Consider the following 15,460-nt stretch of genomic DNA (forward strand, 5'->3'; position numbering starts at 1 on the left):
TACACGTGGTGTTCTCCCGGAACCCAAGAGGAGGTTTCTCCCCCGGAATTCCCTCCTACCGCACTTCCCCAACCAATGGGAACTCTCCAGGAGTCCCGTAGCAGGCCGAGGTGGACAGCAAGAGTCCAATATCCATATGAATGCAAATCTTAACATAATCATATCATCTCAATGGCTTGCTGGCGTCACCTTTCAACCAAAAATGCCATGCATCATATTACTTGTCTGTGGCTCTTAGCAGGGGTCTCACTATGTTGCCCAGGTTTTTCCCTAACTTCTGGGCTCAAGTGATCCTCTTGCCTTAGCATCCTGAGCAGCTGGGACTACAGTTGAGCATCACGACGTCCAATTTTCTGGATCCTGGGGTAACAACTTACTAGGCTGGAGCCTATAGGAGCAAGGCACCCAGGGACTTTCTTCTCAAAGACTCTCAAACAAGTTCACACTTTTACACCCCTTAGCCTAGGATGGGCAGGGTTCACACTTTTACACCCCTCAGCCTGGGAAAGGCATCTTTCCTATTTGTATAAAGTATTTGGCTTCTTAATGGTGCTAATCTCTTCAGCAACCACATTCTCCTTGGCCCCATTTTTAACAGCACTCCTTTTCTGGTCAAATTGCAAGGTTTTCAAATTTACTCTAGTTTTTGCTCCTGATCTCAATGTAAATCTGGTTAAATGCAGTCAGCAATACCCATGCTACTGCCTGAATACTGTGTTGCTTTGAAACTTCCTGTCAGATTAATTAGTCCATCACTTAAAGCTGCCTCACACAAACCTCAGGGCATGAATAAAATGTAGACAGGTTCTTTGTCAGAATGTAAGGCAAATTGTCTCTAATCCAGTCCTAGTTTCCGTATGAAAATAAGTATGGATCAACACCCCCAGCAGCATTTTGGGTGTTATAACTGATGTGACAATTTTTGCTATTTAAACTCCTAAGAGAGTCCTAGTTTCCATCTGAAACCACAGCAGCAGAGTTTTTATTGTCTGTTTTCCTATCAGCATTCTGTTCTTTTGAACTCCCACCAGAATTGCCCATTAAGCTTTGCTTCTCATTCTGAGGCTTCTCTAGCCTGCATATCTAAACTTCTTGGTACCAATTTTCTGTTAGTCAGCTTTCTGTCACCATGACCAGATACCTAAGAAAATCAACTTTGAGGATGAAATATTTATTTTGGTTCAGAGTTTCAGAATTTTCAACCCACGGTCACTTGGCTCCACTGATTCTGGGCCTATGTTGAGAAAGATATGGTGGAACAAAGTATTCACCTTACGGCAACAAGGAAGGAGAGAGAGAAATGGAGTGAGAGAAGGAGAGAGAAGAGGCTGGGGTTTTAATGAATGATTCAAGGTCATACCCCCTGTGACTTTCTTCCTCCAACTAGCCCTACCTCCTGAAGTTTCCACTACCTCCCAATAGTGCCACTAGTTGGGGACAAAGCCTTTAACATATGAGCCTTTGGGGAACAGTTTACATCCAAAGTACAATATATATCTTGTCTGATATTAGTATAGCCACATCTGCTTTCTTTTTGTTGGTGTTTGCATGGATTACTTTCCATCTATTTGATTTTGATATTTCTATATTCTTATATTTTTGATATGTCTCTTTTAAGTAGTATATAGTTGCACTTTCGTTTTTTAATGGTGCTAGGGATTGAATTCAGGGCTAATAATAATTGAATTCATGCAAATAGTAAGTATTGATCAACACCCCCAGCATGCACTTTGGGTGTTATAACTGATGTGACAATCTTTGTTATTTAAATGATAAACTTAGTTCATTTATATTTAATAAAATATATATTTGGGTTCAAATATACCATCTAACTCACTGCTTTCTGTTTTGCCTATTCAGTTTTATATTCTGCCTTTCTTTGGAGTGATATTTATTATCATTATTTCCTGCCCTCTCTTGATAAGCTTGAAATTATAAATTCTGACTATTCTTTTAATCAATACCCTAGCTTATATGTTGCATCCTTGACATATTAAAACTCATATTAATTGGTAGCTTTACCCTCTTTCCAGTCAATGTAGATATCTAAGAACATAACTCTCTTTGAACTTATAAACCATATATTTTAATTTCCCCTAGATTTAATTCTATAAGGCATAACTGTTTTATACATCATTGTTTTTCTACAGACTATATATATAAATTCATCCATATATTTATCATTTTGGTCCATTTCTCTCCTTTCCATATATCTAAGTTTCCATCTGTTTCTTCCTGAAAGCACCCTTTATAGTTTCCTTTAATGCATCTCTGTTGACAAAAAAAAAAAATCATTTAGTTTATGTCTGTCTGGGTATAACTCTGGCCTGGAAATTATTTTCTGTCATTTCATTGGTATCTACTCTCCCTTATTTGTTAAGAAGCCAGCTAATAAAGTGATTATCATTTAAAGGTAATATGCCACTTTTGTCTGATTTTCATATTTCTCTTTGTCTTTTTCTCAGTTTTATTTTTTTGTTGACTTGTTTTTATTTATCCTGCTTGGTATCTGGACTTCTTTGGCCTGAAGCTTGATGTCTATTTAATTCAGTTTTGAAAATATCTTAACCATTATCTCTTTGAATATTATTTTTGTCTATTCTTTCTTCTTTTTTGAGGCCCCTAAATTCCCATAAACTGGAACTTCTCACATTGTGTTTTTTCTATCTTGCTGCCTTAGCCTGGATTGCCCTGAAAGCAGAACATAACATAAAGGCTTGAAGGCAGGTTATTTACTTAAGAATGTGATTCCAGGAACAAGTGTGAGGAAACTGGGGTGGGAGGCATGGGTGTTGGTTGTGGTGGTGAGAGAGGTATGGAAAAGGGAAGGAGGAAAAACCAAAACAGGCAGGGTATTGAGCCAGTCACCATGGCTCAATCTTGCAGGACTCATGAAAGATTTTATCAAACGTGTCCCCCAAATTAACTCAACTCAGAACTAGATATTGGAAACGTGACTTGCTCTGTCAACTTTTCCTTCTGGAATCTGCAAATGTACCCAGGAAAAAAAGTGACTCCAAACAATGGGTTCATATTCCTGGATCCTGTTCCAGTAATTCCTCACCATTTTTGGGCTACAAAATGTCCTTAAGCAAATGTTTTAAATATTTTGCTCATCACTGTCAACATTGGGAGTGTGAATTATCTAATCAAAAAAGAGAAAATATTGGATAATGTTCCTAGAGTGCAAGATTCTGGATTTCAACGTACATTTGAACACAAGAGTTTCACATAAGTTATTGAGGACTTGGACATGTCATGCAGTATTTATTCTTCTCCAGTATAACATGGATGTCTCTACATCAGTATACTTAGACCCTTCCGATTCTTTTTAGTGACCGCATATGGCAATCATATATCTGAGCATTTATTTAACCATCATCAATGGACATTTAAGCTGATTCAAATTTGTTTACACTTTAAAAAATTATTGAAATGTACATTCATGCATAACTTTGCACCATGGGATAAAAATATATTCTTGACTGTTAAGCTACAAATACGTGTGTGGAAATAACTTAAGAATACAGACAGTACCTAGAATCTTAGGCAGCATAGGTGAGAAATGTAGCAAAGACCATTACAATGCAATGCAATAAAATAAAACCTAGTACAAGATTATCTTGGCCTTGAAGCTTAATAAGAGAATTACTAATAGAATGTATTATAAATCCGTTATCACCTGTAAAGATAGCTATTAGCCAGTAATAAAATCTAATAGAATAATTTTCAAGTCATAACTTTTCTAGTCATTTTTTTTTCTCTCTGGAACATTTTCCAAACTTCTGGTAGACAGTTTTGCTTTCTTGACTTCAAGAATTAAGACATTAGTAAAAATGAATTCTATTTTCTCTCACAACTGGTTCTAAATCAGCTGAGGGCTAATAAACTGTTCAGCTAGTCCTGAACAGTTTCTCAGGTGTCTCCTGTAGACAGGCAGTCTCTCAGATCCCCAATGCAGAGTGATGGTGGTTATTCTCCAGAATTCTCTGATCTTAGGGACACTTGACTCAGGTACCTTACAGTGGGATGGTGCATATATTTCTCTATATACTATTTCCTTTCCTTTTAAGCAGTGATACTCACTTTGGCTTTAAAAGTGTCTGGGGGAACTTTTAAAACTCCCAGTGGCCAAGCTACACTGTGTGGGTTGCAGGCTTTTCAGATGATTCCAAAGTACAGCCAAAGTTGAGCACAATTCTCTTAAAGTTCAGCACTCTGGGGTCAAACAGTCAACCACAGCCACAGCTCACAATTGCTAGCTAGAATATTGGCCACTGTTACCTGGCATACTCATTTCCTTTTCCCTTTCCTGTAGTGCCTTGGAGTCCAGTAGCTGACACTGAGAAGGCTGCAGCCAGCTCTCTTTTTATAGGCTAAACACAATGATGGCCCTCCTGGCACAAGGGACACCAGAGGAAGCCAACTAGAAAAGCAGAACTGGGGCATGGAGAATGGAAGGAGAAAGTGCTCTTCGATTTAGTGCTGTCTCTCCTGGGTCTGAATGTTAAATAAAGAGTAGGACAAGAAACTATGCCCTTGGGTAAATGCAACAACTTAAAAATCAGTCAATGAGGTTTAGGAGGGCTTCCTTTTGTGAGTCCCTTGTGCTCCAGACTTGCTCCCTATAAGGATTTGGGAGCTCAGCAACACTGTTAGAATGAAAGTGAGAGTGTTCAGAGCTTGCCTTGTGCTTGCAGTCACACACTGATAAACACTGCAAATGACACCAACAAATGACATTTTCATTCACAGTCCTTCCTCAGGTCTCACATGGGTTAATAGCCCTTAAGTCTTGAAATAAAAGCCCTCATACCTGCTGCCTTGGTTTGAACATATCAAAGGGGGAATTATTTTGTCTTTACCTTTGCTGCTTTCTGGAGGGCAACTGGTGAGGAAACAGAAATGTCCCTGATTTCTACATGTGGGGTGTGAAGGATGACTATTTTGCTCAACTGTCTTACTTCCTGTTCTCCCTTTTTAAGAATATGGAGAGAATTTAGGGATACTCCAAACTTCTTCCCTACCTTCCCAATTAGAGACATGTGGTCATCCTCCACTATGGCCACGAGTGAGTCTCTAAGTTTGCATTTGGTTGCTGCTGAACAAGGAGCTGCATCTCCCACCTACAGCAGTTTTTATTCCACAGATTAGAGAAGGCATTGGTTTGTGCCCCTGGAACCCTGATCTCAGGGTGCCAACTTACATAAAAAAGGTGAAAAGCCCAGGCTTGGGCACCTTACTGGGAGTATCAGATCTTCCCTAGAACTCTGGACTTGGACAAAGAGACTGTAGTTATTGAGGGTGGAATTCTGGAAAGGGGAAGTAGTGAAGAGTTAAGTTTGAGTGCATCCACCTTTCCCATGGACATCTCCAAGCAAGAATCCTACTCTAAATCAGCCCAGAAGTAGAGAAGGGAAGAGAGCTGGGTGTTGGCTGTCTTAGCACACTATTAATAAATCAGTAAGGACTTAAGGCCTTTAGAAAACCTGTTGAAATAACGATCATTACCAACTTTACCCTTGCAAAAGGGTGAAATTTCCTATTAATAATGGTCACCAATTGGGAAATCTTGGGTTTCCTAATCTGTTTCGGTAGATACAAACTTCTTCCACATAGCCTTCTGGATGAACCAACACTGGTTGGGTCAATTCCTATCCTAAAGGACATTATGTCACCCAAATCACATGTCTCTTTATTATTGAGAGTCCAAGAAACACTGAACTTTTACAAGTGTGTGTAACTTTGTTTAGCCAAAGAGAAAAAGAACGGTAATCATCAAAATGGAAATGGTATGTTGCTTTCAAGCAATTGTTTCCAGGACATGATTAATGAGTGACTTATGCCCATCTTGAAGTCAGCATTGAGGGAACAATGAGGATTGTGAATTTACTTTACAAAACATAACAAATATGGATACCACACCCTGGTAGACGCCAGCTGCTGAAATGTCTTTCCTATTCAGTACTTCTTCCTACTGAGTCTGGGTTGACTTATGAATCCTCCCTAGTAGGGCAATTAAGGTAATTTTCCCAGTCAGCCTATTTTTAATTCTTACCTCTAACCCACCTGCTTCTCATGGGGGCAGACATACATATATTCAGTGTGCCGGTTCTGCCCTGCCCACGCCTGCAAATCCTTGTTAGCTCTGTTGGTTTCTGCTGAACAGTCCATGGGCCACAGGATCCTGTTCTCTAACACAAAAACATCAGCCAGGTTTGGGCACCTTACTGGGAGTATCAAATCTTCCCTAGGACTCTGGACTTGGACAAAGAGACTGTAGTTATTGGGGGTGGAATTCTGGAAAGGGGAGGTAGTGAAGAGTTAAGTTTGAGTTCATGCTCCTTTGCCATTGACATCTCCAAGCAGAGGATGCCAACATTCAGATAGGATGTACTCAGGGGCAGCACAAATTGCTCCACTGAAAGTGGTTTGAGATGTACAGGGACTGTTTTCCTCGGTGAACAAGTAGCCTAGAGGTAGGTGGTTGCTGGAAGTGAGTCTATAGCACCCACTGACTTGGGCTTTTCTCCTCTCACTGTGTTTCTGCTCCAAAAGAGGGGCAGAGTCCGTTCCATTTGACTTTTGCATCAGAAAAAGTCAAAAGATTGCTGTTTCATTCCATGGCCAGAACCCTGCCTGTGGCTACCGTACTTCATCAAATGGCAAAGTGACAACCTGTCTTTTCCAGTTATACAGTGGAGGGGAGTCAATGGAACAGAAGGGTTTGCCAAGGAAGCATGGGGAGGATGCAGAGGCAAGACACCTGGAGGCAGAAGGTGGTAGTGAGGAGAGTAACTTTGTACCTGGTTCTATGAGGTATCCCAGATACTTTCAAGAAATTCTATTTCTCAATGCATATGGGAATTTAATACAGGGGTGTTATATTACTGAGCTATAACCCCAACCCTTTTTATTTTGAGAAAGGGTCTCACCATGTTGCCCAAGGTGGTCTCAAACTCCTGGGCTCAAGTGATCCTCCTGCCTCAGCCTCTGAACGACTAGGACTATAGATTATCACCACCATGTTGTAAGTTGGCTCTTGTGTGTGTCTGAATCTGGCAACCACATGATGTCTAAGATGCTTTCTCTACTGTATATTAGCTCTTCTTTGCTCTCTAACTTCACAGTCTTTAGTCTCCCACCTTGAAAACCAGTTTGAAGCCAGTTTCCTACGATGACACAACTTGCCTTGAAAACTTTTCTCAAGGTAACTGTTCCTCTTCCTGCTTTCCTGAACTTGTGGGCAGAGAGGAAGGCTCAGCCCACTTTTTGCCCTTCTTTGCCCCTTTAAGATTATTCTTCCTTTATCTCAGTAATCTTGAAATCTACCCCTGATCATCATCTCCTTGTTTATCAACCCTGGGTATCCTACTCTTCCTTCTTAGCCTGTCTCTTGTCCTTCCCTAAACCCCTGACACCTGCTAACTATAATCTTACTTATTCAAGACTTGATGCAGAGGTCACTTCCTCCAAGAGACTTTCTATGATCATTCCCACCTAATGGCACTTGTTCTCCCTCGAGGCCCACTGTAGTTCTGTAGCAGTGCTTTATAAGGGCTATTATTCTTCTTATCTACCCTCCAAGATTATAATGGCCATGCCGGTTGGGGCACCTTAGTTCCCTTTGTTTGTCACAGCACTTGGTACTTGGCAGGCTTTTTGGAGATATCTGAGCAAATAATTGAAATAGCATGGGATTGGGGAAAAGCGCTGGACTAGAAGTCAGGCTTGTTTATAGTTTTAGCTCCAAGGCACACTGTTGGCTGCCTGCCCAGTGTCATGTGCTCCTTCTTCCTTGCTGGCAAAGTCCTGATTTTGTTGAGATAAATGCTGTCCTGTAGGCTAGTGTTTCAATGGAAGTGAGCCTCATATTGAGTCCAAGTGTGGAATGGCCTAACCTATTGATTTTCTCTCCTCTGGGGGGATACTAGGGATTAAATCCAGGGGTGCTCTACTACTGAGCTACATCCCAGTCTTTTTATTTTTTAATTTTTTTGAGACAGGGTCTAGTTGCTCAGTCCAGGTTGGCCTTGAACTTGTAATCCTCAGCCTCCAGAGTAGCTGGAATTACAAGCATGTGCCACCACCCTTGACACCACCCAGCTCAACCAATAGCTAGTGGTTCTCAACCAACAGTTACTTTGTCCCTTAGGGGACATTTGGCATTTAAATTTTTTAAAAAAATTTATTATTTAGTTTTAGGTGGACACAATATCTTTATTTTATTTTTATGCGATGCTGAGGATCGTGCTAGCCTCTTGCATGCTAAATGAGCACTCTACCACTGAGCCACAACCCCAACCCTGACATTTTTGATTACTGAGCTAGCTTTCTGTCATCCTAACAAATGCTTGAGAAAATCAGCAAACCACTTGCCTCATGGTAGGGATACAAAAAGTGAAAGAAGTAGAGGCTGGGGCTATCCCCTTCAAGGACTTGCTTCCAGTGATTTAAAGGCTCCCACTAGGAACCACCTTTTAAATGTTCCACTGCCTCCTAATACTGACACAAGCTGGGGACCAAGCCTTTAACATATAGATCTATGGGGTTCTAGATCTAAACAATAGCACACAAAGAGGTGAGATGCTAGTGGGTGGAGGCCAGGAATGCTGTTAACATCCCACAATAGACAGGACAGGTCTCCTTCCACCTCCCCAATAAAGGATTATCTAGTTCAAAATGCTAATAGTGCTTAAGTTGAGAAACCTGATGTGACCTTTCATCGTGGTCCCATCCCTCTGCCAATAACTGGCAAGATGAGAAAGCAAAGGAGATCTGGTTGGCTACTAGGTTGGAGGGTAGGGTAGGAGGACTGAAAACTGAAACAAGATACAATAAGCAAAGTGGACTTTGGTATGACTTGAAAACAGAGAAACTACTAAGGTGTGCTGTTCAACATAAAAATGATCTCAGACTATTTTAAAACCAAGTCATTAAGAGCCATGTGCTCTGAGATAAGACCATGAGTTCATTTCCCAGTAACTCTACATGGACTCATGTGTTCCAGAGATAAGACCTTGGGCTCCTCCATTCACTCTCCTAGTTTATGAATGCTGACAAAACTATGCTAAGTCAAGCCCTGAAGCCCCATGAGTACCCCACTTTTGAGAATCCCTCCAGTCCTCTGATGCATTTCTTTGCCACTGCATGTTCAATAAACCCAACTTATTATTAATGTTTTTTGGTGGATGTGTTCCTGGTTGTTTATGGTCAGTGGACTTTAATACTGTGTGTGGAATACAAAAAACTTCAATGCAGTAGGCTTATGGCTATAGTCAGGGCATGTTCAAAGTACTTTGGAAACAAAAAGGATGATGTTTACTTGGGAAATTGGGGTAAGGATTTTCAACAATTATATGTGAAGTGGGCTCTGAATGATAAGAATGGTAGCCTGGGGAGGTGAAAAAATATGTATGACAAGGAAGAATAAATAATAAGTGAAAAGTGGCAGGGAATTCTGAGTGTGTGCACCAGGGAATGCAGGGCAGGAAGGATAATCTAAACAGGAGGAAGGGATCAGATCATATAGCACTTTGTTAAAACACCATCCCTGACATATTAACTCTACTGGCTGCTTTTGATGACATGGAATGAAGTAAAATGCTGCCAATGTCTGGGATCTCTACCAAATGGAATTTGTGTTAAGAACTCTTCATTTCCCACAAGCTGGCTCTAACTCTGAATGAATACAGAACATTTACATGGAATTCTAGTGTCACCTAGTGCTGAAAAGAAAAATGTCATGTTTGTTTCAGGAAAGGCTCTACGCCTAATTTTGAACATATTTTCCCAGAGATGGGTTCCTAGTGCACTTGTTAACAAGACTTGGTTCCCACTGTTTGAAAACCCCTCACCCTGTTTTTCCCTCCAAATTCTATTCATTTTTTAATCTCTTCACCTGTCAAATACTTTCACAAGATCAAAGTCATCTCCTTTAAAGCAATTACTATGTTTAAAAATTTGCACTTATTTTAATAACCTGATTAAAGTCATCTTTCCCATTAGTTTAATTTCTATTAGGGAGGGACCTTATCTGTGGCTTGCTCAACATCATCTTTCAATACCAAGAAATGCACTGGCTCAATATAATACTGTGGATAAATTAATGCTTCATGTTTTCTTTGTAATTAGCACTAATTTCTATTTGTACCCTGCCTCAAGGGTAATCCTTATAGAACCTTTATCAATTATCGATTGTAACCTTCACAAAAATACCTAACAATCAATATCTGATATTAACCAAAGAAAAACATTTTCTAGTCTAGATTTTTCCATTAACCAGATCAGTTCAGAAAAGATGAAATAATTTTTAGGGGTTATTGCTCTCCAAGCACATGAACACGTTGTCTTTTACGCTGCCTGTAAGAACCCAGTCTTTGTCGTTTAATAAACAGTGTCATCCTCCATTCAGACAAAACCCGCCAACACTTCAGTCCAGCACTTGCCGAAGTGCACAGATATTATTAGTGTGGCCTCACAGTCAGAAACTAGTTGAAGGGAAGGCGGAAAGCGCTACTGCTGGTCCGGGCGGGACGATTTCGGCCCCCAGCGTCCAGGGTCGCAGAGACCAAGGCGGGTCAAAGTCTCCACAGGCCTTTGTAGTGCGCTGGGCCCCGCGCGCTGACAGCTCGAAAACACGCCAAGAGCCAAAGAGCTAAGCCTACTCTGGCGGCCGGATTGGTCGTCGGACTTACGTCATTCCCGTGCGCCACGGGGCGGGGACTACGGGGCGGGGGTCAAGGGGCGGAGCGAGCTGGCCTCTGAGCCCGAGCTGTCTGACGGGTGGCAGTGGACGAGGTGGCGCGGCCGTATCATGAGCGAGGCGGACGGGCTGCGGCAGCGCCGGCCTCTGCGGCCGCAGGTAGTCACGGATGATGGCCCGGCTCCGGAGGCTAAGGACGGCAGGTAGGCCGGACCTCTAGACCTGGCGCGAGAACCGGGGCAGAGAGGACCGGGGTGACCCTCCTGGGCAACAGCGACTGCTCTAGCCGCGACCGCGTAAATGCTATGCTAAGCACGTTGCAAGAACTCTGATTTAATCCCCACGCAAGACTCGTTTTAGAGAGGAGGAAAGAGGCTCCGACAAAACGGATGCAGGTGCCAGTTCCTTCAGGCTTCAGGTGCAACGTGCGCCCAGTCGACTCGCGCAGCACCTGTCCCTTTTTGGCCCGATCTCCAGAGAGGCTGCATCCTCTCTTTCCTTCATTTCATTTCCCCGTTCGTGCTGTCTTTCTTGCTAGCTCACCTGACAGCCATCCGGTCACGGCCCTGCGTCTTTCTGTTCCTTTGCACCCACTTTCCCGAAGGAAAATCTGAAAAGATGCTGGAGTTCCATTTCGTGATCCAGCCAAGAGTTGCCTTCTACACCTGCTCTTCTGCACCTGTCCCCCATCACGCCCTGCGGTTCTCCTATACAAGAAGTTATATTATAGGCATTTTTTTTTTTTTGGTGGGAATTCAGTCTTGCAAGTTTTCCTGATGGGGATGGAAAAGCAAAGGAAACTGTCGTTGCTGATCCCTAAAAAATCTCAGGCTTCGTGTTTTTATTCCTTTTCTGATTTTCCAGAATTTGAGTATGTTGTGTTTTGTTAGCGGAAGCATGATCCTTAAACATAGCATTTGGTATGAATACTTAAAATTCACTTTTCAGTTTTATGTCCTGAGTTTCATAATTTTATAATTTTTAATTTCTAGGGAGAAACAAGAGACTCCATAGACCAAGTTGTTCAACCCATTCTGGGTTGCCTTTCCCTCGGGTTTCCAAGTACTTTCAATGCTATAACTAGGACAAGTTTGTTGCCCTGCTTACTGGGGATATTATAAATTAATTGGCTGCTGATGACTGATGAGTTTTTTAGAATGGACATGCAAGCATTGGTCAAGCTTTACTACAAAAACTATGAAAATAAGGCACTTTTACACGAGAAATGAAAGAGCAGTTGGCTCTGATGAGGTGCAGTGTGTTGAAATGAAAAGTGGGCATATAGTACTCTAGGGCACTTTTTTAATGGGCCCAACCCTCAGGATGGCTGCTCTGACATTCCTGACCCCAGAGCAAGGGGCAGACTTAATTAAATTGTTTGTTCAGATTCTCTGTGGGGGATTTCTTCCTTAATGACAAGGTAAATTATATGTTCTAAAGTCATCTTCTGCCACCTGATCTTTTCCAGTATGCCTTTTACATCTGTGTTTAAGATATTTTCTTGATGGCCATGAACAATTGTTCTTATTTTCCTATATTTTTATCTCTCTTTTATTTATTGATCCCTTGACTGTATATCTGTAATGGTTTCTTTCAAAGTGAGTTTTTGTCACCATCCTTTCTTTCTACAGTTATTATTATGACATTATAGCTAATTTTCATATTTTTTATCTGCAGTTATATATTTTTCATTTCTTTTGGGATCATTTCTAGTAGTTTGTCTAATTATCCTCTTGATAACCTTAAATGATGAGGGTTTTAACATACGTCAGGAAAGTCTTGTGTATGGTGGGTGAAATAAAGAAATCTGAATAAAAGTAGGACATAAAACTTAGAATAAACGTCACAAAATAAAATCTTGGAAGACATTAATGATAGAAAAAGGGACAATATAGGTTTCTTAGATCTTGGCCTGAAAGGTAGCATTTGTTCTGTTTTGCTGATGAGGTCATTGAAGTTTGAATGAGATGATTTATATAAAGTTACAGTAGAATAGAGTAAAAGGAGAAATGAAAGTGAATGAAGAGGATGAAACTGGCTGTTGGACTGTGATTGAAAAGCACATTTTAAGAATATACTTTGGAAATAAGATTTTTGTGTCAAAGCTCTTTAATTTCTGTTTGTGAGCTATAAGGAGAATTTGATTTTTAAATCCTTTTATTCAGTGTGGAACATAAATGAGCTAAGCCTTAACATACCAATGCAAGCTTTTTTATAATTATTATTTGGTATCAGTTTCCCCACATGCTATAGAAACTTTATTGAAAGAATAATTGCACACTTTGAAAGTATTCCTTCTCTTTAGGAATACAGTTCTGCCTAGGAAGAGTACTGTTTAATATAACTGTTTAGGAGTGAAGAATGAGTACATTGAGAATTTAACATCTGTTTTTCAATAAACTCCTGTAGGCTTTTAGGCTAATTACAAGTGTCTGCTTTTTTTTAAAAAAATAATTATAAGTCTCTTCTTTCCATTTGAAGACTGAAGAGTAAGGAAGCAATGTAAAGGAACAGATGGGGCCGTCATAAATTTGTGAATTCAAGAATAGTCAGGAATCTGAAGTTTTCATTTAGTTCTGCCTGTGTGTGTATTTTCCAAATGATTCTTTTAACTTGTCTCTTAAATTCTTATTTTTTTTTCAAGGAAAAATGCTGATTCCAGAAGATCTAATTTAAAGGGATGTGAAAAATGAGCAAATTCAAGGTGCAGTCATTTCAAAAGATTGCACTTGTTACTCTTTGACTTTCTCAGGTTCCAGGGATTACCTTGACATTCAAAATTGCTGGGACCTTATGGATTGGGGATGAACAGGTTTTCCACAAAATAAACAAACAAACAAACAACCACATGCTATTTTTTTGTTCTCCCTACACATCAAGACTTCAGTTCACAATTAAAGGCACTGATGTCTGGGCTGCTGAGTTAGAGAACACCTTTCAGATTTGGCTGGTGAAATTTACAGAGGATTTTGTAAACTGTGGCTAGGCCAGCAGTCACTGTGAAAACATGTTGCATCATTGTGATTATGCTCTTGCCTTAGAGACTGTAGAAAATTCCAGGGTGCATGTGTCCTCAAGGAGGTGAGCATTGCTTCAGGCTCTTCTTGAGAGAATGGGATAAACAAATTGATTTCTCAGACTGCAGCTGGGAAGTAAGTTGCCAGCCTTCCTGGATGTGTCAGCACAAGCAGGGATGTGTGATGCTTTGTCAGTGAAAATGGACAGTGGTAAGTTAGTGTCCCAATTATAATAATGTGGGCACAGAGTCAAAGGGAAACATGGAGAAAAACTGGGGAAATTGTGAATCTTGGACTACAATAAGTGCATTGCCCAGAGCAGGAATAGGATGGTTACAGGAGCCATGTTTGCCTCATTTTTTTTTTAACAAGCTAGCTCCATTTCAAATGCTCAGTAATATATATATATATATATATATATATATATATATATATATATACATGGCTAATGGCTACTGTGTTCCATCAGCAATGGATAATGCTGCTCAAGTACTTTTATTTATTTTGAGGCTATTGTTTATAAAACGTGGCCATACAACTTTCTAGTAGAGGTTGGATGATGATTGAGTAGGGGTGAGGAGGTGTTGATGAACTTTCATTGGGAAAGGAGTTGGATAAGGTTAGTGGTGGCCAGCAGCACAGCAAGAACAATTGATAGAAAAAAAGGGGCTCTCAGCCTGTAGACCTCCCAACTAGAATGTTTAAGTCTTGCATAAGGCTGCCCAAATTATTTTGATGTACGCCATCCAGGGGCTGCTGCCTTTGGGAGCACTAGACCAGTGAACTCTAAACTCTTCTGCTTTTTATACTCTGTAAATGTAAGGGGTGTCGCTGCTGGATACCTGATAAGGATAGGCAATATGGGACACACATGTCATTGTCCCTGGAATTTTGACCATCTTTCTAGCTATAGGCACTGTCATTTTCAATCCTGGCTGGACTTTTTGTTTTGGACATAATTGAGCCTTTTATCATTATTTGAAGGGCCAACAAGATGCTTAAGCAGGTGTCATAATCAGATTATTACATTAAGATTTTTTTTTAAAATGCAAGGTTCAGGGGTTGGATACCCTGGGTTCAATCCCTGGCAAACTCCCACAACTCTTTAAAAACATATAAAGTTCAGTGTAGTAAAGGAGAAGTATTATGAATCTGAGACAAATGAGAAGAATCTCTTTTGTTAGGTGAGGGGGAAAAGTTGCACATTGGTTGGATTGTCATTATTTGTTGTTATTTTAATGATAATGATTTTAATGTTAATGATAGCTATAAGATGAAAGATTACACATTGTGGTTTCCCTTGAGAGGCTAGGATGGGAGGAATACTCATATCAGTTTCCTTTAAAAGACAGGAATATCCTGTTAGATTCTGTATAGAATGTCTTTGAGGTCAGTACTTACAGCCAACAGCCACACATTTTCCCTATGCACCTTTGAAAGTGTTTGTGTTAGTCAGTTTTCTTTTGCTGTGACATAATAACTGAGGTAATCAACTTAAAGGAGGAAAGGTTTATTTTGGCTTGTGGTTTCAGTTCATGGTTGTGTGGTTCATTTGCTTTGGGGCCTGTTACTGGGCAGAATATCATGGCAGAAGCATGTGGTGTAGGAAAGCTGACCATCTCATGGCCGGGAAGTAAAGAGAGAGAGCTCACTTTTATAACAAAGCTCCTTTCCTCAAATTCATTAAGCTTGAGTCCATAAGTAGATTCATCCATTCATGAACTCATGCTCCAATCAC

The 15,460-nt window shown here is 40.5% G+C and overlaps 1 protein-coding gene across 1 annotated transcript in view; it reads left to right on the top strand.

The window, feature by feature from the left end:
- The first annotated feature begins 10,744 nt into the window (after window positions 1-10,744).
- Apmap (adipocyte plasma membrane associated protein) overlaps window positions 10,745-15,460 on the top strand; it is a 33,843-nt gene continuing 29,127 nt past the window's right edge. The window contains exon 1 of the mRNA XM_076851444.1: window positions 10,745-10,908. Coding sequence (XP_076707559.1) covers window positions 10,817-10,908 — 92 coding nt within the window. The 5' untranslated portion in view covers window positions 10,745-10,816. The remainder of the gene's footprint in view (window positions 10,909-15,460) is intronic.

Source organism: Callospermophilus lateralis, chromosome 3 (genome assembly GCF_048772815.1).
Source record: "Callospermophilus lateralis isolate mCalLat2 chromosome 3, mCalLat2.hap1, whole genome shotgun sequence".
Classification (NCBI taxonomy): domain Eukaryota; kingdom Metazoa; phylum Chordata; class Mammalia; order Rodentia; family Sciuridae; genus Callospermophilus; species Callospermophilus lateralis.